The sequence below is a fragment of the Gopherus flavomarginatus genome, chromosome 21 (genome assembly GCF_025201925.1).
Source record: "Gopherus flavomarginatus isolate rGopFla2 chromosome 21, rGopFla2.mat.asm, whole genome shotgun sequence".
Lineage (NCBI taxonomy): Eukaryota > Metazoa > Chordata > Testudines > Testudinidae > Gopherus > Gopherus flavomarginatus.
Genome location: NC_066637.1, coordinates 18401864 through 18429733, shown reverse-complemented (window position 1 = coordinate 18429733; position 27870 = coordinate 18401864). Strand labels below are relative to the sequence as shown.

Below are 27870 nucleotides of genomic sequence, written 5' to 3'. Positions count from 1 at the left end.
AAACTGGGCCAGAATGGGGAAAACAGTTTCCTGTTCATATGGTCACCTGCAGAACCCATTCTTCCTTTAGGATCACATTTTCAAAAATGAGCAGACAGCACTTCCCAATGAGAACAATGGGATCTGCTGGGAATTGAGCACTTCTGAAAATCTTGCTACTTTGCTTGCGTGCCTGAGATAAGATCTTCTGGCCATCTGATCCCTGTTGCGGATGCTCAGCACTTCTGAAAACCTGTCCCTTAGATCCTCATTTCTCAATGAATGACTGTCCATTGATATCTTTGAGAAGCGCCTTTTCATAGTAAGTTATTGAGCAATCCTGTCAGAGCAATCGTCAATGGAGGAGATTTGACTCGCTCTCAGTAGTGAACAGTCATGCGAGTCCAAAATGTTTAGTTAAGATAGATTTACTCACAAGTGCAGCACAAACTCACATCCCCCAAGAATTTTATGACCTAGAGGTAGGCTCTTGATAAACTAGGCTACAGATCCGGGGGTAGTTAACTATAACCATCCCTAAGCGCTGCATCCTCCCTACTCACCAAGAGGGAAGGGGCTAGATATGTCTTGCAGGCAGCAGTAATAAGGGATGAAAATGGGGAAATCTCAGGAATTCACATGAATTCTTTCCCTCTTCCCCCCCCCACTTAAGAAATTCAGAGTCCCAGTTCTGACTCCATTCCTGAACTTCTCTGTTAAGCCTAGTTGTGTATGGCAGAGATGTCTGATCAGTGTGGCATTTCACCTGCTATCCACACTGCAAAACCAAAGGGTAAGTGGGGTGCAGGGAGAGGGGTGACCTAAATAGACAACTCCTATCAGTTAGACTGACTTGGCTTTTGTGGTTATGTCACACCCATAATGTCACACCGGGGGATTTCTGTAAATGTTTTCTTCTGCCCATCACACCACGGACCATTCAGGGAGCAGAATGTGAGAGCCAATCACTTGGAAACCCAGAGACTCTCCCGGCTGTAGCTCTGAGGCAATGGTTCCTAGTGGCTACCACGCTGCTGCACCTAGAGAAAGAACCAAGAGCATCAGAGAGACTGGATCATTTGCTTATTAAGGTAAAAGAGCAGCAGACATCACTTAGCTGCAGAAGTGGGGGACAATAGAGGGCAATGAGGTGGTCGCAACCTCAGGACATAAAGGTGTTTCCCACTCAGCTACCCCAGACAGGTGGCTGGAAAATAGTGATCTAAAGGATGCTCTTGACTGACTGGGAGATATTGGGGGTAGTCATGAGATATCTCTGCTGAGTTAGCACTGCAGAGAAAGGTTGTTAAAGGAGCTGCATCTCTTTGATGATGATCAGTGTGAGCTTAATTTCCTGTTCCTCTAGCTGGGTCCACCTGTGATAAACCCTGAGGTCCAGCTGCACTTATCAGAGCTTCCAGGCACATCTCAGAACCAAGCTGATAAATTCCCAAATGGTCATGGAGGAAGATGACACAGAAGAGGCACCTAAACCACTGGGACACTATATTCGAGAGGGTAGGTGTGATGCTCTTCACATTTGGGTCACATCCCACAGAATGGCTCCCTTCTGGATCAACCATGGAAGATGAATGGTCTTGTGCACAACCGTCACCAAAGAACAATGCTGAGCTAAAAACTACTTGCAAGTGTTGTTCCTTCCTTTTATCTTTTCTGACTAAATTTGGTGCAGGTGAGAGACACTGATGTGGCAGCCCTGGAAACTGAAATCTGCTATTTATCCTCAGAATGACACAGCTTCTAAAGGCAGTGCAAAGTTCCCGCCCGCTGCCTGATCTGTGTTGCCCTGGCCCGGACTTGCAAGAACCCTGTACAGGAGCAAGAGAGGAGTTCAGTCCCCATGGCATGTTCGGTCCCGAGCCTCTTGGCTGAGACTACCAATAAGGGGAGCCAGCTGTGAAAGTGGACCCCCTTCATTATGTGAAATAGGTGCTAGTCTGAGGCATCCCCTTCCCCTAGCTCGTTTCACATAGGCCACCAAAGAGCCGTTGAATGGGAACAGCTTTTGCTCACCTGGAGCAGTCACTCCATCAGTACAACTAACCTGAGATTTGATGCCATTTAAAAATTCCTTTAGACCAAGTTATTTCTTCTCTTGCCAGCTGATGTTTCTGTTGCAATGTCTGTTCTGATGCAGCCTTGGCTTTGTCTTCCCCTTTCTGCAGGTTTGAAGCAGCTATACCAGGAGCAGCAACTGTGTGATGCCACCATAGTGGCTGAAGGAAAGAGGTTCCCATGTCACAGGTTAGAAAGGTTCTGCTTATGCACCTCTTCATTTCTCGTTTTGTTTAAATGGAAGATCATCATGTAAACATAACACAATAACCTGACGTTTCTTAATCACATAATTTAAAAATCTCATTTATCTCCAGTCAACCTTGTGGGTGGCTTTATTTGTCTCTGACTTCCTTGGAGATTTCCTTGTAAGAATGTCTTTTATGAGCCTCTTAGCAAAGAGGAATACATGCTGCAGCCATTCAGCATCTAGATATTTCTGTTTTATTTCTTGTTGGTTTCATAATTAGGCAGTCTCTTGAAATCAAATAAATTTTCTAGTTATTCTCCTCCACGCTTCTTCTGTAGTTACCACCCACCCTTCCCTTTGTGTTACCTGTCCTGGTACCAGTTTAAATATAGCAATTTCCTTATTCTGAACAGGTTGTTCCATTCCTACCATGCACCTGAGTCTACTCACTCACACGGTGTAATTCAGGAGTAATGCCAATGAGGTAAAGCTGGTGTAAGAAGGGGACCAAGACCCAGCATGGCAGGGGTGAGGGTGAATTGCAGTTGAAATCTTGTTTGATTTATTTCATTTCTTGGTCTCTTTTTCTGACTCAGTCAGTGATGCTTAGATGATTTCAGGTAGGTGTATTCTCAGTGATCTGTTAAAAGGGGTTTGCCTCACTTCCCTTGACCATAACTTTTCAGAAAAGCAAAGGCCATGGATAGCCATATATATATTTGAATTGAGAATGGCATTTAGCATCACATTTTAGCCCTGAGTAATCCTTGAACCCAGCTGAGGATCATGGAGAGAGAGACTAGTTTTTCTTGCCAGACAGAGGAGGCAGATTGCTGAACAGTCAGGGGCATGGAATAGTAGAACTAGAGTCCTCTTCAGCAAGCCTGGAGACTGGAGAGGGCAGCATCTAGCACCGCAACCTAACAAAGACCAACAGTAATTTCTGGGATGGAGGGGCAGAACTATCCAATACTTAGGACATTACAGAAGGTGATGGGGGATCTGGCTGCAGTGAAATTCTCTGTCCTTTATGAAGCAGGAGGTCAGACTAGATAGCCAAAGTGATCCCTTCCCTCCTTCAGATCTAGGGGCAAAATCCTGACCTCACTGAAGCCAATGGCCATTGACTTCAGGAGGGTCAGGATTTTGCCCTGTGTATCTGAGGTCCCAGCCATCCAGAAGAGAACAAGGAAGGGGTGGAGGGAGGCTAATTTCACTTGTGCTCTGATAGTCCCCTTTCCCGAAGGCAGCGTCTTTGCTCTCCCATTTCCAGGAGACACATTTGATCAGTCCCTCTGCTCCATTCCTCCCCATCTCTATTCAGAGTGGGGGACTCACCTATCCCAGGGCTAGTGGTAGGGGAGGAGGATCTGGCCAATCTCTGCTCCTGGAGAAGGGGGAACCATAACTCTTTCCAGCATTAGAGGAGGAGCTGCATTAAGAAGCCCTCATAAGAGTTACCTCTTCCTCGGACAAAAGGGTGGTTGTTGGACAGAAGGTCTCAAGGCCAGAGGCGGGAACCAGGAAAATACTGAGGAGCGAGGATGCCCTGCACACCCACCCTGGGGCTCTGTCCAGCTTCAGAGAATCTCAGAAGGAATAAAATAACCAAACAAGGGCACAAAACCATGTTGGGAATACTGGTTATAACTGGTCTGTAGGCAGAAAGTTTATCAGCAAGAGAAGGGGCAGGTATGGAACATGTCCTCACTGACCAGCTGGATCAGTGCAAAAGCACTGGAGCTCCTTTTCCAGAGCCGTGAACATGCTCCATTGACCGTGTTTCCTCTCTCTCTGCACAGGATGCTGCTGGCTGCAGTCAATCCCTACTTTCGAGCCATGTTTGTCAGCTCCTTCAAAGAATCCCAGGATGGAGAAGTTCTGCTGCAGGACATGGCCCCCTCCACTGTGCAAACCATCCTACAGTATCTGTACACGGAGAAGATATCAGTGACTTCAGAGACAGCCCAGGCTGTGTTCATAGCTGCCAGCAGGCTTCAGATCCTCCCTCTGCTGGAGATCTGCTCCAGGTAAGGCTGACATGGCAACAGCTGTGATTATGCTGTAAATGTGCACAGTGCTGGATGTTTGGAAAGTCCTGCCAAACAGGTCAAATGTTCCCTACCCACAGGGGCTTGTGTTCTGTGGATCATTCTGTTCTGTACAGGCTGATATAGTACAAGGACAAACAGGACAAAATCTGCCAAGTATTTTCATCAAAACTGACATGCACCTTAGATAACAGGAGTCTAAGGGCTCTTTCTAAGGAGAAAGCTTTGTGTGTGTGCCGTCTGGGAGGGTCTCCAGATGTGACAGTGATTATGGATGTAGACAGGAAGTTGGGAACAGGCAGAAACAAAGGGAGTAGCAAGGATACAAGCCAGACGAGTACAGAAATGGGAGGTGGTTATTATAGGAACCCATAGAACAAAGTGGAGATGAGGATACAGTACAGCATTGGATGCAAAACGGAGAAGATCAGGGTTAAAGAAGATTCAGAAAATCGGGAGATGAAAATTAAGTTGGCTGCATTGTTTTGGATGGACATGAGTGGGGATTGATGGGCGGGTGGTAAGCTGCAGAGCAAGAAGCAGCATTGGTCACAGCAGGCAATAATGAGGGAATGAACTAAAGTTTGGGATGATCCTGAAAGAAACTGTGGAGGAAGAAACAGAGGATTCACTGGGAGTCTGGATGGGAGTAGAGAAGGAAAGAGAAGAACTGAAGATGGCTGTATGGTTACAAGCCCAGTGGCAGAGAAAGCTTGTGGACTTGCTAAAGAAAGCGGAGAAAGGAGGCAGAGGAGAGGAAAGATAAAAGGCTCTCCTCTGGACATGGCCAGTTTCAACTAGTGGCACCACATCCAGAAGGAAAGGTAGCAGAGCCAGGCAGAGAATGTGACTGACAGATGTGAGCACCTAGGCTAGAGAGGTAGGTTTGACTCAGAGTTGAATCTATAGAAATGAATGAGATCAGTCGTAGGATCGGGGGAGAATGAGAAGCGACGGGGGCCTAGAGTGAGCATTCAGGGGTTCACAGAGCAGGAGAGAAGAACTGGAATCTCTGAGAGAGATGTTGAAAGAGTAGTCAAGTGAGTGCAGAACTGGGAGAGCAATGAGCTTTGGGAACCTCAAGCGAAATGTGTATGTGCAAAGCACACGGAGAGGGGGAGTGAACTGAAGAGGCCATTAGTCTCAGCTAGCAGGAGACTGACTGTGAGAATGATTCTGGTGGTGTGAAACGGAGACAGGAATTTGAAGGTGTTGGAATAAACCATTGTTCAAGTTGTATTTGAGGCCAAGGGGTGGACAGAAATGGACCAGAGAACAGTGGGATGGGGCGGGGAGGGGGATGCTCAGCGGTGTGTTTGAAAGAGAGAGAGAGGAGCCAGTGTTAGAGATCAGAGCTGATCAAGAATTTTTCAGTAAAACAGTTTTTCTTTGGCAAACAGCAATTTGTTGACACTACAACTTTTCCCAGGACTATGACAGGTTTGATGAACGTTTCCTTGGGAAGGATTATTTGAGTCCACAGTGGAATTTCTGGTCAAAGCCACAGAGAGACCCACCAACACCTCAGAATAGCCTATTGGTTAGAGCACTCACCTACAACGTGGGGGACCTGGGCTCTGGGCCTGCTTTGGAGCAGGAATTTGAACTCTGGCCTCCAATCACCCAGGGAGCACCCTAACCAAAGGCAACTCTTCCAGTGTAGTCTGCTTTCAATCTCTCCTACTGGAGCTGTTCTACTTTGTCTAAATAAATATTAATTGTAGCAGGAACTTGAATGTGATTCTCCTACATCCCAGCTGAGCATGCTGACCACTGAACTATAGAGTCAGCATTTCTCTTTCTCTCTGGTTTTAACACTGGCAAACTTTGAAAGCTCTCAGATTTGACCCAATGTGGAAAGGAAAAAACAAAAACCCAAACTCAAAAATAGTGGCAGGATGGGCAAACTGTTTCCCTCCCAGCTCTGTGAGAGGATGATTAAAGTTAAGGGCCAGAGAGGGAGTAGGAGAGGATGCAAGGGAGATGAAGAGCTGAGAGGGTCTGGCACAAATTGTGGGATTGGAAGAAGGCAAGAGACTATACTTTTCTGATCCAAAGAGGGGAAGAGATCTGGGAAGGGATGGTTCTGGGAAGGGGATAAAGAACAGGAGGAGGAGAGTTTTTGATGGATGGTGCCGATGTTTCCTTAGCAGAAGCCAGCTATATATTAAGAGGAGGTAGGATGGACACTTCAGGGGGGAGTCAAAGGTTTAGAAAGGATGGTAAGTTTTGTATGCCTGGGAATCTGTGAGGAAGGAGATATAAAGGCCTTCGGCAAAGAGGAAAGCAGAACTGACAGGGCACAGAGCAAACCCATGACAGGAAACAGCCACCCTTCACAGCTATCTGGATTTTTATGGCTATACAGGGAAATCACGTGTCCTTATGTGAACCGCAGAATTTTGCCTGGAATTTGTCTACATGGGTAAAATTTTCAAAAGCACAGAAGTGCCTTAGGAGCCTAAGTCCCATTGACTTTCAGTGAGATTTTGGCTCCTGAGGCTGGGATGCACTAAAGGAGTTAGGCACCTGGAAAAATCACTGTGCTACACAAAGCCTGAGAGAGGTCTTCTACAATAAATGGGCAGAGATCGGCGCCTCAGACTGCGATTCACAAAGCTAGCACGCTAGGCGTGTAGTGGTCTCAGCTAGCCAATCACAGAATCGCAGGACTGGAAGGGACTTCAAGAGGTCTTGTAGTCCTGTCCCCTGCACTCAAGGCAGGACCAAGAATTATCTAGACCGGGGTAGGCCGCATCCAGCCTGTCAGACCGTTTAATGCCGCCCTCAAGTTCCTGCCAGGGAGCAGGTTCAGGGGCTTGCCCTGCTCCACACGTGCCATGGCTCCGCGCAGCTCCTGGAAGCAGTGGCATTTCCGTCCTCCAGCTCCTATGCATAGGGGCAGTCAGGGGGCTTTGCATGCTGCCCCCGCCCCAAGCGCCAGCTCTGCAGCTCCCACTAGCCAGGAACTATTTGTTCTTGACAAATCCATGCTGACACTTATTTATCACCTTATTATCTTCTAGGTGTTTGCAAGTTGATTTCTTAATTGTTTGCTCCATTATTTTACCTGGTACTGAAGTTAAGCTGATTGGTCTGTAATTCCCTGGGTTGTCTTTATTCCCCTTTTTATAGATGGGCACTAGATTTGGACTTTTCCAGTCTTCTGGAATCTCTCCCATCTTCCATGACTTTTTGAAGATAATCACTAATAGCTCAGATATCTCCTCAGGCAGCTCCTTCAGTATTCTAGGATGTATTTCATCAGCCCTGGTAACTTGAAGACATCTAACTAGTCTAAGTAATTTTTAACTTGTTCTTTCCCTATTTTAGCCTCTGATCCTACCTCATTTTCACTGATGTTCACTATGTTAGACATCCAATCGCTACTAAACTTTTTGGTGAAAACTGAAACAAAAAAGTCATTTAGCACATCTGCCATTTCCACATTTTCTGTTACTGTTTTTTTCTACCATTATTACGTAATGGACCTACTCTGTCCTGGTCTTCCTCTTGTTTTCAATGTATTTGTAGAATGTTTTCTTGTTGTCCTTTATGTCTCTAGCTAATTTAATCTCATTCTGTGCCTTGGCCTTTTCTAATTTTGTCCCTGCATCCCTTTGTAATTTGACCTTGTTTCCACTTTTTTTAAGAATCTTTTTTGAGTTTCAGATCATTGAAGATCTCCTGGTTAAGCCAGGGTGGTCTCTTGCCATACTTCCTACCTTTCTTACACAGTGGAAGAGTTTGCTCTTGTGCTCTTAATGATGTCTCTTTGGAAAACTGCCAGGTCTCTTGAACTGTTTTTCCCCTTACACTTGCTTCCCATGGGATCTTACCTACCAACTCCCCAAGTTTGCTAAAGTCTGCCTTTAGCAAATGGGAGATGATGATGAGAGGGGTGTGTCCTAAGCCCAACCCCTTTCAGGGAGACAGGCCCCTACATCCAGGCTTCAGGGAGACACCAATTTCTGCTTGTGATTCACAGCTGGGAACCCTCTTTGGAGTCAGGGAAGAGAATCTCCCTCAGACTTCTAGTCCAGTAGTTAAGATCCTCACCAGGGGTGTGGGAGAGCCCTACTTCATGAGGGGGCGAAGTAATTTGATTTGGCATCTGCCACCTCTCAAGGGTACGCCGCAGCCACTGGCCTGTGGGATACTCTGATGTGGGGCTCTCATGGTCTCTCCTGTTGAAGCTCTTGCACAGTAGATAAATAATTGAAGAATATTTAGAGACTCAGGACTGGATCTTGGGTCTCCTATTTCCCACATGAGCACCAGGGTACAGAGTCAGTCTCAGCCTGGTAACCCCTTTCTCTTTGTCGGAACGGTGGGCACCTCAGGCCTGGTCTACACTGGGGGGGGGGGTGTCGATGTAAGATATGCAACTTCAGCTACAGGAATACCGTAGCTGAAGTCAAAGTATCTTATCCCGACTTACCTCTCGTCCTCACAGTGCGGGATCGAGGTTCGCGGCTCCCCTGCCAACTCCGCTACCACCGCTCACTCCGGTGGAGTTTGGGAGTCGACAGGGAGTGCGTTCAGGGATCGATATATCGTGTCTAGATGAGACGCGATATATCGATCACCGATAAATCGATCGCTACCCGCCGATACGGCGGGTAGTCTGGACGTACCCTGAGAGTCAGATTGTTGTTGCTATGTGCACTAGTTGGGTTTCTGTTAGTCTGTGTTTGGTTTGGTTTTGCTACTTGCTGTTTCTTTGCTTTGTCCCCTTCTCTCTTCCTTGGGGCTGGAGGGTTCCCCATGGGGTCCACCTCAGATGTGTTTAGCCGTTTGTCTCACACGCATGGGGTGCAGTTTGCACCTGCTGTCTCCAGCACTGTGGAGGGTGTGGTGCTGAGTGGAGAGATTATTGGCTGTGCTAATATAAAATCTGCCTCTCAAATGAACAAATCTAGGGTGACTTTCCTGGCCTGGGAATTGATTGGTACAGGGAGGACTCTGGATCAAGGAGTCTTTCGTTCAAGTTTTTCCCTTGTTTACTCCTGCTACCGTCATTTTTTCCAATGTCTCCTGCCTTCCTTCACAATTCGATGCTTGTGTCTGAATGTGCCTGTCATGGGAAGGAGGTTTCTGCTGTTAGGATGATTCCATTAGGTTGCAAGAACCCGAGTGGGAGGCTTGTGGTGTCATTCCAGCACCGGGTTTGTGTGGTTCTAAATAACGCCGAACAGCCCTTGAATCTGGTTTCAAAACACCACAGAGATGGGGCAGATTACACAGTGTTTGTTACCTCTAAAAATATGAAATGTTTCCTGAGTGGTGACCCTGGTCATTGAAGGGATCCCTGCCCACACACTGCTGGCTCAGGGGATCCTGGTGAGAAGGTGGGACCCTAGGATAGTGAGGAGCAGGCTGGGACATGAAGGGACCAGCAGGACACAGAACCTGCACGTGCACTGCCTGGTTCTATCTCCTCACCCCTCACTAGTGTATGGTCTGTCATTGTACAGAGTCCATATTGTGACTCCATCACTTGGACCTAGACAGAAGCGAGTCCTTGAGGCTGAGGGGCGGCTCCCTGCAGAGGAACTACAGAGTGATTCTAGAGCTGGGAGTGAAGAACAGCCCAGGGTGACCAGTTTATGCAGGACTATTTCTAAACAAGCTAAGACTTTGGAGCCCCCTGAGCTGCTGGCAGCTGCTGCGGATGGAGCTGCGGGCCTGAGCAGGAGGATAGTGTCATCTGGGTGGTGGCTCTATGCCTGGAGCTCCCAGTAGGGCACTGCCTTCCCTTGGAAAGGGGAGTCCTCAGGCCCCTAATCCTGCATGCTGCAGTGAGGATGCTGGGTCCCAGCCTGGGGCTGCACTGCCTGCCCCTCTTGGGGAAAGAGATTTGCCAGCTGCCTTCCTGAATCTCCTTAGTAAAGGAGAATGTTACAATGGCGGCTCAACATTCTCCTGAGCTGCTGGGCGCTGAGGGAGATGAAGAGGATGACAACAGTCTCTGACTCGTCACTGGTCCCTGATGTCTCAGCTAGTCACTTGTGTCGGAAGGGTGGGTACCGTGTGCAGGAGATGGGTGATTTTTTGGAGACCACTAAAGAGAAGCGGGGAATTGAGGTCGAAGATTGATGTACAGCGCTTTGTTCGTCTACCCTTGTCTTGAGAGACACCTCGGTTGAGTGTAGGAAACATTTTCGTCTCAAACAGTTGAGGAAGATGAGTGAAGCACCTCCTGTCCACCTTCAATGCCAATCTTCTTCCAGGTTTTGATGGACAGGCCTGGGCTCTTCTGGATTCTGCCACCCACTCAGCAGGGTGTAACTGATTTATTGTCTTCCCATGTGAATTTATTTGATGGTGTCTCCATCCCCTCACGCTTTCCAGGCAGGGTCACCAGGGCAGCTGGGAAGGAAAATTCTAATCGTAGGGTAACCCTAACACAAATATATACACTATATTCAACACAGTAATTATACTGAACAGGAGATAAATATAACATAACAGGGTAAAACACGATTCTCAGGGTCACCGGTGCCCATGCTGATACCTGTAAAATTCCCCAGTCACATGACCTGATATAGCAAATGTAAAGTTAGTGTCCCGTTGGCACACATACTTTTTTGGGGCCCTTGATGACCTGTGGCCATGATACCTTCTGTGCAGCAGTTAGCAAGGTGGCTGACTGGGTTCAGTACAGCCCAAAAGACTCACAAGTGAGATAAGGTGGTAAATCCATCTGCAGATTTGATAGGCAGCAGGTAACAAAATCCCCAACCCCTGATGCCCTGGCCTGAGGACACAGTTCAGGAACTAGGGGTCTCCCAATTTCCCTGACTAGCTTACTAAGAAATGGTGACTCTCAAACTCTTTGAATGATCCTCAGGGTCAGAGATGACTCAGGACTCCTCAGTCACCGCAGGGGTCCTCTCCAAGCAGGAGTCGGGCTGCTGCTGGCCCAGGATTTCCCCTCACCATCAAGGGGCGCAGGACTCCAGGTGCAGATTACAAAACTATAGTGACATCCCAACTGTATTCTCTCCCCAAGCGCTCAGACACACTCCCAGCAGGCAGCAGCCTTGGACTAGCAGCCAGAGCAGAGCTGGCCATGTGGTGACTGGTCTCACCTAGGGAGCTGGGCGGCTAACTCAGCCTGTCTGGGGAAGTTTTCCCAGCAAAACTCTATGAACTGGGTGTCGCCACGCAGCAGGAAGGATGGATTTCCCTTTCCGGTCGCCAGGGGCCAGTTCTCAGGGGGAACCCTGCATTTAGGCCTGGGACTCACCAGCTCCTCACACAGCCAGTCCTGCCCTTGCCCTTGCAGGCTCCAGACTGCTCAAAAATGGCTCCCCCCAATCCCCCATCCTGAGCACCCAGGGAAGCGCATGCTGCCTTGGCTCCCGCTCCCTACCGGGGACAGTGGGTGTCTCCCTGAGCTGCCTGCACACAGAGCCCCAGGGGCCCAGGTAAGCTCCGGGAGGGGCGGGGGGGATTGTGCAGGGATTGCTCAGATATATAGGCTTCACATGGCTGCTTTTTTTTTTTCTTAAAGCATTTCCACTTTTCATTGTCTCTCTCTAATGCTTGGTTCTCTCTTTCTAGTCTCTATGGTGCTGCTCAGCTTTGGTTCTCTAAATATTAACGGGTGATGGGATTAGGGTGACCAGACAGCAAGTGTGAAAAATTGGGGTAGGGGATAATAGGAACCTATATAAGAAAAAGTCCCAAAAATCGGGACTGTCTCTATAAAGTCGGGAGGTCTGGTCATGCTAGATGGGATGGTCATAAAAGGGCACAACTCAGACAAAAAACAGGTCAATGCATCTGACGAAGTGGGTATTTACCCACGAAAGCTCATGCCCCAAAGTGTCTGTTAGTCTATAAGGTGCCACAGGATTCTTTGCTGCTTTTACAGATCCAGACTAACACGGCTACCCCTCTGATACTAAACAGGTCAATGTCATCTTTTGGCAAAAGACACACTCAGAGGCAGATAGGGTGACCAGACAGCATGTGTGAAAAATCGGGACAGGGGGTGGGGGGTTAACAGGAGCCTATATAAGAAAAAGCCCCAAATATCGGGACTGTCCCTACAAAATCGGGACATCTGGTCACCCTAGACCCAGATAATCAGGGGAACTGGCTGATGGCATGGGAAAGGAAAGCTTTCTCGAGCCATGGCTCCAATGTCACAGCTGGGGTAACTGTTCTCTTTCCTGGGGTTCAGGGGCACAGATCCTGCTTGTGAATGAGATTGTGCCAGGCTGGCTCCTCCAGGTGGAGACACGTATGGGCATTATTGTTTTTAATCTTTGTACTGTGTATGCCCCCACACTATGTCTCCTTTCTGCGGACACTTGCCCTTCCTATGCTTGGCTGTGGCCCTGATGCTGCTATTGTCCTGGGAGGGGACTTCACTTGCACTGTAGATCATGTTTTAGACAGGAGCCATGCAGAGCCACGCCCTCCATCGGCCAGGGAACTGCATTGTACTGCCTTTGAGCTAGTAGATGTTTGGAAGTTCTCTCACCCCACTGTTAGGCCGTACACTTGGCTGAAGGTTGCTCCCAACCAGGTCTCAGGGGATAGACTGGATCACTTTTATAGCACGAAGTTTGGTCTTCCATGTCTCCCACCCACTTGTCTGACCATCACTATGTTTCTGTCAGTGTGTGTCTCTTCCTGCCTGTGCTTCCCACTGGTGCCTTAATATCAAATTATTACAGCCCTTGAATTTCACCCAGGTATTAGCTGTGTTTTGGGAGTGTTGGCAGCAGCACAAGCCCCAGTATGAGTCCCTGAGACAGTGCTGGGTGTCAGGTCCAGCTCCAACTGTTCTGCCAGCAGTAATTCCCGGCTGCCACACAGTCCTTGCATCAGACCATGAGTGCCCCGGCCTGAGATACCTTGCGCCTTCATGGCAACCTTGACATGGGAAACCCAGTGTAGACTCACTAAGCCTTAACTGGCTCTCAAGGCACTTCTTGGAAGAACAGGTGCAAGGAGCATCTAATGGCTGGCCCTGCTGAGATCCAGAAAGCAGCTGTTTCTTTTTACAGTGTTCTGTATTCACCTGAAGCCTGGGATGTGCTGGCAGTGGAGGAACTGAACCAGGGATTATCCCCATCTGACTGGTGACGAGCAGCAGTGCCTGGACGCCCCGCTGTCACTGTTGCTCTCTGTTGCGGTCCAGCAGCTCTTGACAGGCCAGGCCTCAGGTATTGATGGGCTGCCATCTGACGTTTACAAGCCTTTCTGGCATTTTCTCAGTCCTGACTCTTTTGTAGAGGTGCTGAAGTGTACCCAGGAGAAAGGGCTGTCCCTCAGTTGCTGCAGGCAGTGACCACCCTGCTACTCAGGAAAGGGGATCTCTGTGACTTAAGGAATTGGACACCTATTTTTTCCCTTCTCTGCTCTGATTATCCTGACTATCCAGGGCCCTAGCCAACCAACTAAAGGAATCTCTGGACTCTGATACGCTCTAATCAAACATACCGTATTCCTAGCCACTGTATTTTTGATCATTTTGTTATTAATTTGTGATGGTTTTTACTGTTAACAAACTTTGTAATCTGGATGTGGGGCTTGTTTCAATGGATCAGGAGAAGGCCTCTATAGACTTTAGTATAATTATCTTTTAACAGCATTAGAAACTTTCGGGATTGGGTCAGTTGCTCTTCGAATATATTTTTTTGTACCACAACATTTTCAGTGTCCTGAAGATTAATAGGGGTCTTTCTGCTGCTTTCCCTTTTGCAGAAGCATTCATCAGGGGTTTCCTCTGTCTGGGCATTGTACTCTCTTAGTTTGGAGCCATTCCTGCTCCTCCTCAGAGGCCATCTGACTGGCCTTCCTGGTTCATCTCTCAGCCTATATTGATAATAGCTCCATTTTTATTACATCTGACAGTGATGTGCAGGCACTTTGCACTTGTTTACAAGTGTAAGAACAAGCAGCTTGTGCCTGCATTAACTGGGCTAAGAGCTCATTCAAATGTACTGGGCTTTTGGCAGGGTAGTGATCCCTCTTTGTTGTCCCAACAATTGCAATGAGGCATCTCTGGCATTAAGGTATCGGGGGTCTTTTTTGGATCTGAACAAATTGTGTTAAAGAACTGGGAGGGGGCTGAAGGGTAAGTGCAAGGCTTCTTGCAGAAATGGTGCTGGCTCCTTTCTAGACTCTCTTTTTGGGGAAGGGTTTTGATTGCCAACAACCTTGTGGTCTCCGTGTTGTGGCACCAGCTAGTATGTCTGGACCCTTGCTGAGGCCTTCTGGACTGGATTCAGATGCATATTAACTTTTTTTTTTAATAGCTACCACTGGTTGCATCCTGCTTTGCTGTTCCTGCAATTAGATGCAGGGGCCAGGGCCTCATTGATTTGTCAGCAGCGTGGCAGCCTTTTGCCTCCAGTCTGTTCAGCAGCTGCTGCACTCTGATTCCCTGCTGGCCTGAAAGTCCCTTGTTTTCTCTCCCTTCCATCTTGCTACGGGGTTGGGCTTTGACTGTTTTTGCTGGCACCTGGTCAGTTACAGAATCTAGATTTGCCTCCATTCTATAACGGTGTGATGCAGTAGGGACTGTCTGTGTGGGGAGTGGGAGAGCAGGGAAGGACTTTGGGAGATGGACGATGCCAAAGCCTGTAACCTGAGCTAGGTAAGGGAGGGGAAAGGTCAACACCTTTGTCCGGGAAGGAAAAAAAAAAAGGGAGTGGCAGGAGGAAAGCAGTTTGAGTTTGGGCTTGGGGCTGTGTGGGCGGAATTCAGGGTATCCTAGCTAGGATCCAAGCACCCTGAAAGCCCAGAAGGACTCGGTGGAGGGGTCCTAACTGTGCCTGCAAGCTCTGCTGTAACCTGTGTTCCTGTTGTCCAATAAACCTTCTGTTTTACTGGCTGGCTAAGAGTCACTGTGGGTCCCAGGAAGAGGGGTGCAGGGCCGGACTCCCCCACACTCCGTGACAACTGGTGGCAGCGGTGGGATATACTGCACCCCGTGAACGGCGCTTCCTGCAGTAAGTGACTGGGGAGCAGTAAAACGAAGGGGTGGTTAACCCCTGGAAGTGTGTGCCCAGTAAGAAGGACTTTGCAGTAACAGGGTCCCCCGGGGGATTGCAGCGAGTGGTCCCAGGGGCGGAGGAGTCTGCAGCTCGACCCTGGCAGAGAGGTGGTGACCTCACGAAGGGCTGGTGCACTAGGGGTCCCCCTGGAAACCGTGGGGAGCGGCGAGCACCCCAGCCTGTGAGTGGCCAGCAGGAAGATGTATGCCAAGCGGCGCAAGTGTGACCTGGTGGAGCTGTGTAAGCAGAGGGGGCTGCACCCAGGGAGGCTCAGCAAGGACCAGCTGATTGCCCAGCTGGAGCAGGGAGACCGCATGAATGAACGGAGCCCTGTCTCTGAGGGAAGCAGCCAAGCAGATGCAGCGCAGGCACCAGTGACTGTCCCTGCTGGGAGTGGTCAACCAGCAGACGAGGGCTTCCCGAGACCCCCCCTTCCTAGGCGTAGAGGAAGGGCGGGGAGGAGCCCAGTGTATACCGAGGGCACCGTGACACCCCCGGCCAGCAGGGGATCCGCCCGGCGAAGCCCACCCCCCAGCAGGGGATCCTCCCGGCAACGCTCGGCATCCGTGGAGCGGATGCGGCTGGAATATGAAAGGGAGCTGAGACGGGAGGAGCTCGAGTTAAAGAGGCGAAAGCTGGAGGAGAAGGCGAAACAGCGTGAACATGAGCGGAAGAAAAAGGAGAAACAGCGTAAACATGAGCTGGACCTGGCCCGGCTGAGGAGCAGTGAGGCCCCAGCTGCGGTGAGTGAGGGGGGACCCAAGCCTACAAAGAGCTTTGATAAGCACTTGCTGCCCCGGCGTAAGGAGGGGGAGGACATAGATACCTTCCTGACGGCCTTTAAAAATGCCTGCGAGCTGCACAGGGTTGACCCTGCAGACAGGATCGCAGTTCTCACTCCCTTACTGGACTCCACAGCCGTGGAGGTATACAGCCAACTAAAAGGGGCGGAGGCAGGGAACTACAAACTGTTCAAACAGGCCCTGCTCCGCGAGTTTGGGCTGACTCCTGAGATGTACCGGAAAAAGTTCCGGAGCCAGCGTAAAACCCGTAAGGTTACATACCTACAACTGGTCAACCGGGCGCAGGGGTATGCCCGCAAGTGAACAGCTGGGGCCCAAATTAAAAAGGACCTGCTTGACCTATTCATACTGGAGCACCTGTACGAGCAGTGCCCGTCCAACCTGAGGCTGTGGTTGATGGACCAGAAGCCGGAAAACCCGCAGCATGCAGGCCAGCTGGCCGACCAATTTGTGGACAGTCGGGCAGGGGATGGCAGGGAGGAGTCTCGAAGAAGCAAGCCTGCCTCAACGCAGAGAGAGAGTCATCATGGGACCTCCCAAAGGGGGCCTATGAAGAACCCCCCCAAAAGGGGAACATCCAGCGGCAGGTCCCTTCGACCCACTCAAGGGGACCCACGAGATATGGGCTGCTATCGCTGTGGCCAACAAGGTCACATACGGGCCCAGTGCCCCAAGCTCAGGGACAGACCAAGCAGACCCAACCCGCAGAGGGTGGACTGGGTAAAAACCCAATCGGAGGAGGGGCTACATTCCCAGGAAAGGGGGGTTGGCAACATACCACCTGTGGATGCTCCCGGTTCCGGGTTTTTGGTTTACCGGGTGGGCGCGGGGCTGCCCCTCCGGAAAAAGTGCATTGTTTCCCTGGAAGTGAATGGAAGAAAGGTCACTGGGTACTGGGACACGGGCGCAGAGGTGACGCTGGCCCGGCCCGAGGTGGTGGCCTCAGATCGGATGGTGCCCGACACCTACCTGACCCTGATGGGCATGGGCGGAACCCCATTCAAGGTACCCGTGGCAAGGGTACACCTGAAATGGGGGGCCAAGGAGGGCCCCAAGGATGTGGGGGTACACCAATATTTGCCCACTGACGTGTTAATGGAAGGGGACCTTGAGGACTGGCCTAGTAACACCCAGAGTGCCCTGGTCGTGACTCGTAGTCAGAGTCGGCAAATGGCACTGCACCCCGAAAACGGGGAAGGTACTCGACCTGAGGTGCAGGACCCTAACTCAGGGAGCGGGGAACGCCCAGGGGCACGGTGCAGAGAGGCTGCGGCCTCAGACCCAGCCAGCAAGAAAAAGCCGGTCCCCATTCCTGTCCCAGCTGCTAAGTTCCAGGCCGAGTTGCAGAAAGATCCCTCCTTGCGAAAGCACAGGGACCGGGCTGACCTTAGTGCGGTACAGACCATAAGGAGAGGTTGCAAGGAGAGGTTCCTGTGGGAGAAGGGGTTCCTGTACCGAGAATGGGCTCCCCCAGGGTAAGTAGAGTCATGGGGGATCAGGAGGCAGCTGGTGGTTCCCCAGAAGTTCCGTCACAAGCTGTTGTACCTGGCCCATGACATCCCTCTCGCAGGGCACCAGGGAATCCGGCGCACCAGGCAGAGGCTGCTACAGAACTTTTACTGGCCTGGGGTCTTTACCCATGTCCGACAGTACTGCCAATCCTGTGACCCCTGCCAGAGGGTGGGGAAGGCCCGGAACAAGGGGAAAGCGGCTTTAAGGCCTTTACCCATCATAGAAGAACCTTTCCAGAAGGTAGCCATGGACATAGTGGGACCTCTCAGCAAGACGACCCGGTCAGGGAAGAAATACATCCTGGTGGTGGTGGATTTTGCCACTCGCTACCCCGAGGCGGTGGCCTTGTCCTCTATCGAAGCAGACACAGTGGCAGATGCGCTGCTGACAATTTTCAGCCGGGTGGGGTTCCCCAAGGAGGTCTTAACGGACCAGGGGTCCAACTTCATGTCGGCCCTGCTCCGGTCCTTATGGCAAAAATGTGGGGTCCAGCACAACTGGGCCTCAGCGTATCACCCCCAGTCCAACGGGCTGGTAGAAAGGTTCAACGAAACGCTAAAGATGATGCTAAAAACATTTATGAACCAGCATCCGCAAGATTGGGACAAGTACTTACCTCACCTGCTGTTTGCGTACAGGGAGGTACCCCAGAAATCTACTGGGTTTTCACCTTTCAAACTGTTGTATGGAAGGCGGGTGAGGGGGCCCCTAGACCTGATGAGGGACGAATGGGAGGGAAAGGCCGCTCCCGAGGAAGAGTCAGTGGTGGAGTATGTCCTAACCTTCCGGAAAAGACTGGCCGAGCTCATGGGCCTGGCCAGGGAAAATCTGGCCCGAGCCCAAAGGAGGCAGAAGGTCTGGTATGACCGCACAGCACGAGCCCGTACCTTCGCCACCGGGGATCAGGTAATGGTTCTTATCCCCGTAAAAAGAAACAAACTCCAGGCCACTTGAAAAGGGCCCTTCAAGGTTATCAAGCAACTAAATAAGGTAAACTATGTGGTGAAGCTGTCAAACCGGGCACATCACCGTCGGGTGTACCACGTAAACATGATGAAACCATACTATAACAGGGGGAATGTGGTGTTGGCCGTGTGTGGACATTGGGAGGGGCAGGGAGATGACCCCTTAGTGGATCTATTCCCTGGAACAAAAGCTGGTTCCCCCCTGGAGGCGATTCCCCTCTCTGAGCAACTGACCCCGGGCCAGCACGCTGAGATCAGAGGGGTGCTGCATCTGTACCGACAGCTGTTTTCCAACCAGCCTGGACGCACTAATTTAACTGTCCACCGGGTGGAGACCGGGTCACATCCCCCTATAAAATGCTCCCCTTTTCGGGTCACTGGTAAAACTGCCCAGGATCTTGAAAGAAAGGTCAGGAACATGCTGGCTTTGGGGGTAATCCAGCCGTCTTCCAGCCCTTGGGCCTCGCCAGTAGTGCTGGTTCCCAAGAAGGATGGGTCAATCCGGTTCTGTGTGGACTATCGAAAGCTCAATGCCATTACCGTATCTAATGCCTACCCTATGCCCAGGCCTGACGAGCTCTTAGACAAGCTGGGAGGTGCACGGTACCTCACCACTATGGATCTTACCAAAGGCTACTGGCAAGTGCCGCTGGACGCAAATGCCAGGCTGAAATCGGCCTTTATCACCCCTCTGGGGCTCTATGAGTTTTTGACCCTGCCCTTCGGCCTCAAGGGAGCGCCAGCCACCTTCCAGCGCCTGGTGAATCAGCTACTGAGGGGGATGGAAAGTTTTGCCGTGGCGTATATTGACGACATCTGCGTCTTCAGCCAGACCTGGGAGGACCACGTGTCCCAGGTTAAACAAGTCCTGAACCAACTCCAAAAGGCTGGGTTAACAGTAAAGGCTAAAAAGTGCAAGGTGGGGATGGCTGAAGTATCTTACCTGGGCCATCGGGTGGGGAGCGGCTGCCTGAAGCCGGAACCAGCCAAGGTGGAGGTGATCAGAGACTGGCCTGCTCCCCAAACCAAAAAGCAGGTCCAGGCCTTTATTGGGATGGCGGGGTACTATCGAAGGTTCGTGCCCCACTTCAGTGCCATAGCCGGCCCCATCACTGAACTGTGCAAAAAGGGGAAGCCAAACAAGGTAATCTGGACTAAGCAGTGCCAGAAGGCTTTCCGGGCGCTAAAGGAGGCTCTGGTTAGCAACCCAGTTCTGGCAAACCCAGATTTTAACAAACCCTTTATGGTGTTCACCGATGCCTCAGACACGGGACTGGGGGCGGTGTTAATGCAGAAGGATGAAAAGGGGAAGAGACACCCCATCGTGTACCTAAGTAAAAAGCTGCTACCCCGGAAACAAAGCTACGCGGCCATCAAAAAGGAATGCCTGGCCATGGTGTGGGCCCTTAAGAAGCTAAAGCCATATCTCTTTGGGCGACACTTCACCGTATACACCAACCACTCTCCCCTGACCTGGCTGCACCAGATGAAAGGAGCCAACGCCAAGCTCCTGAGGTGGAGCCTGCTCCTGCAGGACTATGACATGGACGTGGTCCATGTAAAGGAAAGTGCCAACCTAACAGCGAATGCGTTGTCCCGGAAAGGGGACCCTAAACTTCCCCAGGTCACTGGGCAAAGTGACCCCGCTCAGTTCAGTCTCGAAGGGGGGAAAGATGTGATGCAGTAGGGACTGTCTGTGTGGGAAGTGGGATAGCAGGGAAGGACTTTAGGAGATGGACAATGCCAAAGCCTGTAACCTGAGCTAGGTAAGGGAGGGGAAAGGTCAACACCTTTGCCCGGGAAGGAAAAAAAAAAGGGAGTGGCAGGAGGAAAGCAGTTTGAGTTTGGGCTTGGGGCTGTGTGGGCAGAATTCAGGGTATCCTAGCTAGGATCCAAGCACCCTGAAAGCCCAGAAGGACTCGGTGGAGGGGTCCTAACTGTGCCTGCAAGCTCTGCTGTAACCTGTGTTCCTGTTGTCCAATAAACCTTCTGTTTTACTGGCTGGCTAAGAGTCACTGTGGGTCCCAGGAAGAGGGGTGCAGGGCCGGACTCCCCCACACTCCGTGACAAACGGTCTTTTTAACACCTGGCAACTTCTGCAAAGTGCACAACTGGACCAGGCATTTTCCATTTTATGGCTGTTGGAAGAGCCACTGTTTATTAACCCACTTTTTCCTGCTGAAGTTCTCTCCTGCATGAGCCTATTTTCTGCCTCTACTTAGACTGGGTTGACAAAGCTCTCACCTGATTGTTCCTCGTTGGTCAAGCTGGAAGTCTTGCTGTTCAGACCTGAATCTGGTCTGTGCATTTGGTTGGAGAAAGTCCTCTCTGAATTCCAGGCGGCGCTCCCTCAGCTGGCTGCTCAGTATTTGCAGGAGGTTTCGGCTGTGATTGTTCTAGGAGGGAAGCCTGTGTTTGCCTCACTAGCTGTCTCCCCTTTTGTGCATGAGATCCTTGTACAACCGAGCAGATTGTTGTCCTGGAAGAGTTTGGTGAATGTTCCTTTTGCAGCCATGACCAAGAAGCAGCTCTATGATATTTGTGTCAAGGTGCAGCATTATGCTGCCCTCTCTAATCTCCCTGATACAGCCTGGAGGATGCCTTTGTCCCTAGGTGTCTCTATGCCCCCAGCTTGGAGGATGTTATACAATGTCCTCTTCCTAAAGGTTCCTGCATGGCATCGTAGCACCCAATCATTTTGCACACCATATTATCCAAGAGATGTCCATGCAGTGCCCCTTTTGTTTGTCTTCAGGCACAGGCTACTTATGTCAGGATAAGTTCTGTCACTCAAGGGTGTGAATAAGCCACCCTCTGAGCGACGCAAGTTACGCCACCCTCAGCGTCAGGGTGGACAGCACTGTGTCTTCTCCCACCAACATAGCTACCACTACTCGTGGGGGCTGGTGTCATTAAGTCTACAGGAGAGCTCTTCCCATTGGCTTAGAGGGTCTGCACTAGTAGTGTAGAGCGGTGCAGCTGCATCAGTGCACCTGTGGTGCTGTAAGCTCTGTAAGGTAGTCATAACCACAGCGTTTCAGCTTTTTCTACATGTCCCCATTTGATTCTATTTTTTGTTCTTTTGCAGCAGATTTTCAGCAGTTTGGGCCCGGTTTCATGCCAGAGTGAGATACAGTGCTTGCATTCTGCTCGTTTCTTGCCTGACTAACTTTTCGTTGGGTCAGGCAAAGCCATTTTGAAATCTCGCCGGAACAGAATGGCCGGGTTACAGCGGTGTGATGGGCTAAGGCTGGTCCGGGCACAGCTGTGCAGATTGATCACACTTTTTAGAAACTGACTTACCACCTGCAAACATTTCAGTTGACTTGGTATGTTAACTATATTTTGAGTGAACTTAGTGATGACGATACTTTAGTGATCCAGGTTTAATGTTCCCTTAAGGTGTGTTTTGATTGATGTTTTTGTGTGTATATTGTAATTTTATAACATTTTAAAATACTTATGATGTGACTTCATGTGAATAAAGGTGTTTTTCTTGACCTCTCTCTCGTTTAAACCCCCCCACACACACACACACACAGCTGCTTTGTGTGAACTCACCTGAGGGGCCTGACCTAGTAGATGGCCTCTGAACATGCTTACTGGATTGGGCCTTACAAGACTTAGGTAGCTTAACAACTACCTTCCCCGGTTTGTGAATTGCTCTGGGTCTTAGGTGGGAGATGGGCACCCAGACGCCCAAAGGAAGGCAGCCACGTGCATGTCCAGAATTAGAAACCTAGGTGCCTAGGGAACTTTCAATGGAGAAATTTAGGCACTGAGTGAGTTTAGGCACCTGCAGGGCTCAGTGGGAGCGGGAAGGGTTGTGCATAGCAACTGGTACCAAAACCAGGACTTAGGCACCTCAAATAGGAACTTGGGGGCCTAATTCCTTTTGTGCATTCAGATGTAAGTGCCTATGGGCTTGTCTACACTTAAAACATTACAGCCGTACCGCTGCGCTACTGTAGTGCTCCAGCAGAGACACTACCTACATTGATGGGAAGAATTCTCCCATTGGCGTAGGTAACCCGCCTCCCTGAGAGACGGTAACTTGGCTGATGGATGAATTCTTTCATCGACCTAGTGCTGTCTACACACGGACTTAGGCTGGCTTAACAACACTCCTCAGGGCTGTGGATTGTCACGCCTTTGGCCGATACAATTAAACAAACTTAATTTTCTTGTGTAGACCCAGGCCTAAGTCTCTTTTGAAAGTGAGACTTAGAGTCCTAAATCAGTGAGATATTTTTGAATATTTTACCCTATATCTATTTGAAGCCAATTTTTGGTCAAACTCTAGTTTGTAAAGCACGTTGAGGTCCTCAAATAACAGGTATTCTATAAATACAAAGTCAGTGGAGCCAAACCCCCAGCCTATGGGTCAGACCTGGTCCCTTAGACTCTATGTAGGAGCACCATTGCCCTCACTGGAATTACATTGATTTACACCAGCTGGGAATCTGGTTCAAGATTTTAAAATAATGTAGGTGGTGGTGTATTAATTTAGATAGAATATAGGGGCCTAACAATGTTAACATAACCAAGTGACTGTCCAACATTAAAGAAGGTCTGGGGTTTGGTATACAGATACCTCAGCCTGCTTAGTACTATGGCAAACATGTCATTAAACATCATTTTAACCTTTCTTTAAAGATAAAGAAAATGAGGAAAAACAGTTACTACTTTACCTTTCCAATGCTTTAAGTCAGGCTTTCAGTGTAACATTATTTCCTTTTCCTTAGCTGGAGAAGATTTTTAGAAGGAAAAAACTCCTTGTTTCGCAGTCTCTAAGATGGTATCAAAGATGGGGAGAACTGTCCTTGGGGAGAAGAGAAGAAGTTGGTTGAGATGAGCTGTGGCAAGTCCCACCCTGTTTCATCCCAGGTGGTGGTTGGATTCAGCTGAAGCCAATAGAAGTGCTGATGTCATGTGGGTCACTTTCTCTGGCACAGTCTGGTCAGGACATCTCTCAGGAGTAGGATGATGAATGCCTGGAGTCCCAGGGGACAGTGGGGGTGGCAGCCAGGCTAGTGAAGCTTGCTCTAGTAGCTGCCATCTATTCTTCTTGTTTTCCCCAAAAAGTATCTTTCTTAAAAGACCCAAAAAGGAAGTGGTGGGTGGAATAGCCCATCCTCTCATTATTTTGTACATCAGTCAGTCTTAGTTTCCAACACACCAATTTTGATTCATCAGTTTTTGGAGTTGCACTTTCTTCTTTACCAACCATGATCTTAATACAGTCTTTGAGTTATATCAGGTGTCCTTTTTGTTTGGACTAATTACGTTTTTCTGTCTGGTATTCTTGCACTTGTTTATAACATTCTTTATTAAAAACAACTTGACTACTTTTCATGGTTAATTCCCAAGCAGGTAAAAAGTGATAGGCCCATTTACCACAACAGTGCGTAGTCATTGCTGTTGTGTGCACAAATTGGAAATTGCAGGTAAGTACATGTAAGTGTTATGTTCATGGCATATACACAGAGAAGTTAGATAAAGACATAAATACTCTTGCAGGAAGGTTACAATGTGACATAAGAACATAAGAATGGCCATACTAGGTCAGACCTATGGTCCGTCTAGCCCAGTATCCTGTCTTCCAGCAGTGGCTAGTGCCAGGTGTTTCAGAAGGAATGAACAGAACAGATTATCACTGAGTGATCCATCCCCTGTTGTCCATTCAGAGCTTTTGGGAATCACAGGCTAGGGACAGTCAGAGCATGGGGTTGATAGACTTATCCTCCAGAAAGTTATATAGTTCTTTTTTGAACCCCTTTATAATTTTGGCCTTCACAACATCCCTTGGCAAAGAGTTCCACAGATTGACTGTGCATTGTGTGAAGAAATACTTCCTTTTGTTTGTTTTAAACCTGTTGTGTAGTAATTTCATTGGGTGACCCCCTGGTTTGTATGTTACATGAAGGAGTAGATAACATTTCCTTATTTACTTTCTCCACACCAGGCATGATTTTATCAACTTCTATCATATCCCCACCCTTAGCTGTCTCTTTTCCAAGCTGAAAAGTTCAATCTTTTTAATCTCTCCTTACGCAGAAGCTGTTCCATACCTTTAATCATTTTTCTTGCCCTTCGTACCTTTTCCAGTTCTAAAATATCTTTTTTGAGATAGGGCAACCAGAACCACACACAGTATTCAAGGTGTGGGTGTACCATGGATTTATATAGTAGCATTATGATATGTTCTATCTTATTATCTAGCCTCTTCCTAATGGTTCCTAACATTGTTCGCTTTTTTGGCTGCCGCTACGCACTGAGCGGATGTTTTCAGAGAACTATCCGCAACGACCACAAGATTACCTTCTTGAGTCGTAACAGCTAATTTTAGACCTCATCATTTTATATGCATAGTTGGGATTATGTTTTCCGATGTGCATTACTTTCCACTTATCAGCATTGAATTTCATCTGCCATTTTGTTGCCTGGTCACCCAGTCCTGAGTAATTTTGTATCATCTGCAAATTTTGCCACCTCACTGCTTACCACTTTTTCCAGATAATTTATGAATATGTTGAACAGCAGTGGTCCTAGTACAGAGCCCTGGGGGACACCACTATTTACCTCTCTCCAGTGTGAAAACTGACCAGTTATTCCTATCCTTCGCTTTCTGTCTGTTAACCATTAACTGATCCATAAGAGGACCTTCCCTCTTATCCCATGACTGCTTATTAACGCTACTTTATTTCTTAGAATTCAGAACAATGACCCACAAGAACCCCAAAACAGAGAGGCAGCTCACTCCACTTTAATCTAGGCTGGCTGTCAGCAGACTGACTGCTCCTATGCTCGAATTGCATGCTTCTCCTTTGCCTGGACCAGGAAACCCCCCTGAAATTTTAAGTGACAGCATACAATTTTGACAGTTTTCAATACACTGCAATACATGATTGGTAGAAATCTTAGATAGATCAATCGTATGGGGATAGATAAATAGATGTGTTGTATGGGCATAGATTAGACTGTATGGGGATAGATTAGATTAGACAGATGTGCGAATGGCCAGTCAAACAAATAGGCAGAACTAGCTATGGTCCTAAAAGTGCCCTGAGCCATGTTTTGCCATTGAATAATACTGAATGCAACAGTAAATTCCCTAACTCAAAGATAGTTAATATATGAGGGCCACGCTCTAAGCCTGATCTTTGCACAAACCTCACATTGTTTCCAGTGGAAGAGCTGTGTGAATTGAAGGTGGTATCTAGTTTAAATACGTATCTGGCCCACATAACCAAAGTATCTGAGCACCTCACTTTAATGTATTTATCTGCAAAATACACCTGTGAGGTAGGACAGTGCTGTTCTCTGCTTTGTACAGATGGGGAAACTGAGGCACAGAGAGTAAGTGACTTGAACAAGGCTTCATGGGGAATCTGTGGACTGGGTTACAAATCTTCATTAAATATGTAATTTGATCCTCTCCCTTAGAATGACTTTAGCTCCCTGTATTAAGTGTTGCTATTACCCCAATGTCTAAGGGAGAAGTGTCTCACACTTGTGACATCCCCAGTAACATTTATCCCCATTACTTTCACAGATTTCTTCTTGAACAAGTTTCCCTTGAGAATTGCCTTGTGCTTTATGAACTGGGTTATGCCCATGGCGAACAAGCTCTGCTCCGAGTAGCCATGAGACAGATCAGCCTGAACTTTAGGCACCTCTCTCTGGAGGACAAAAGCTTCCTACATCTGAAACCCAGCACTTTGATTAGCATCATCTCCTCAGACAGCCTGGTGGTCTCTTCTGAGATAGTTGTCTACCGGGCAGTGCGACGCTGGATGAAATTTCAAACTTCCAACCGCCGTCCGTTCCTGAGTAAGATAATGAGGCATGTCCGCTTTCCACTCCTTACCCAGGAAGAGCTCCAAGAGGTCCAATTAGAATCAGCACATTGCGGGGACATGCGGTTGCGATGGAAGCGTCTCAACAGACAAGAGAGGTTGCGGGAGTGTGGAGGTCTTAGACAGGGCATGTACCACAAGTGTATTGTGTGCGTGGACCTGTTCAACATGGAGGGCCCAGAGCTGAAAACGAAGGATTTTCAGGTAGGCTGTTTTGACCCCCAGACAGAAAAGTGGGAAAAAATGACGCCTTTGAAATGCCTGTACTGTGCTCGCTGCCTGGCAGTGGCAGATAAGCTCTACGTAACCGGAGGTGTGCACACAGATGACTCTTATTCAGATACTCTCCATGAGTACAGCTCTTTCAGAGGCCGGTGGACACAACTCCCTTCCATGTCAATGCCCCGTGCTTCACATGGGTTTCTAAACTGCAGCCAGAAGCTTTATGCTGTGGGGGGCTGGTGCAGGTATGAAGATTATCTCGATTCTGCAGAGTGCTTTGACTTGATGGCGAAGACCTGGACTCCCATCTCTCGGCTGCCATACAGTCTGAGCCATTTTGCCGCCACAGTGCTTAAAAATAAATTGTACCTGATAGGTGGCGTGACAGACAAACTGGGCTCTTGGTATGTTTCCAGGAAGGTTTTAATCTACAAAGTTAGCTCCAATGTGTGGACGCAGGTGCTTCTGGAAGCAGAGTGCTACTGGTCGGGAGCTGTCTCCATGAATAATGGGATATATGTTATTGGTGGGTATTTTAGGAGCAGAGTGAGACATCATAATGAGAGATGGCCTGATTCAGGAAACCTGCATTGCAGTCGAAAGTGTTTCTTCCTGGACGAAGATGGAAGAGTGGACAAGGATGTCGTGATCCCAAAGTTGCCAGTTCAAATTGCTGGTGCTGGTGTGGTGCGCTGGAAGAAGAGGATCTACGTGCTGGGTGGCGAAAATACATATTTATATAATAACCACGATGGTGAAAATGAAGAGGAATATTACAACACAATTTACTATTGGGAACCTGGAGACCACAGATGGACTCAGTGTCTGGAAAGACTCCCTTTCAGCAACTGGGGAATCAGCGGATTTGGATGTGCAACGCTGAAGTTACCCAAAAAAACTATTCTGTCTCTTTTTCGAAAGACAGCTGTAGCCCTGACAGCTGTTGAGTTAGCAGAGAGATAGCGGCTTTTTATCCACGTGCCAGATTGCCTCATGGTCAGTGTATCCTGTCCCTAAAGCTGCATTTGTGAAGATCACCTGCCTGTACCTTTACTGTGTGTTTACTTGTGTTTATATGGAACTCCAAGCCATTCCACTGGAAACCAGCAGATTGTTGGTAAAGGAAAAGGTGTGGTACAGAGGGACCAGTTCACCACTGCCTTGTGTTGGGGCTGTCCTTTATACTTGTGCA

General features: G+C 48.9%; 1 protein-coding gene across 1 annotated transcript; it reads left to right on the top strand.

Annotated features, from left to right (window-relative positions):
- Positions 1 to 1433: 1433 nt before the first annotated feature.
- LOC127038891 (kelch-like protein 6) lies at positions 1434 to 27641 on the top strand. The gene is made up of 4 exons (XM_050931961.1): positions 1434 to 1497; positions 2166 to 2244; positions 4048 to 4275; positions 26153 to 27641. Exons 1-4 carry the CDS (start codon positions 1434 to 1436, stop codon positions 27639 to 27641), a joined length of 1860 nt encoding a protein of 619 aa, XP_050787918.1.
- Positions 27642 to 27870: the final 229 nt, after the last annotated feature.

Excerpts from the sequence above, each read along its gene's own strand:
- LOC127038891 (XM_050931961.1), top strand. The coding sequence starts at position 1,434 with ATGGTCATGGAGGAAGATGACACAGAAGAGGCACCTAAACCACTGGGA. Across the intron at positions 1,498-2,165 it reads GGGACACTATATTCGAGAGG|GTTTGAAGCAGCTATACCAG; the intron begins GTAGGTGTGATG and ends CCCTTTCTGCAG. Across the intron at positions 2,245-4,047 it reads AAGAGGTTCCCATGTCACAG|GATGCTGCTGGCTGCAGTCA; the intron begins GTTAGAAAGGTT and ends CTCTCTGCACAG.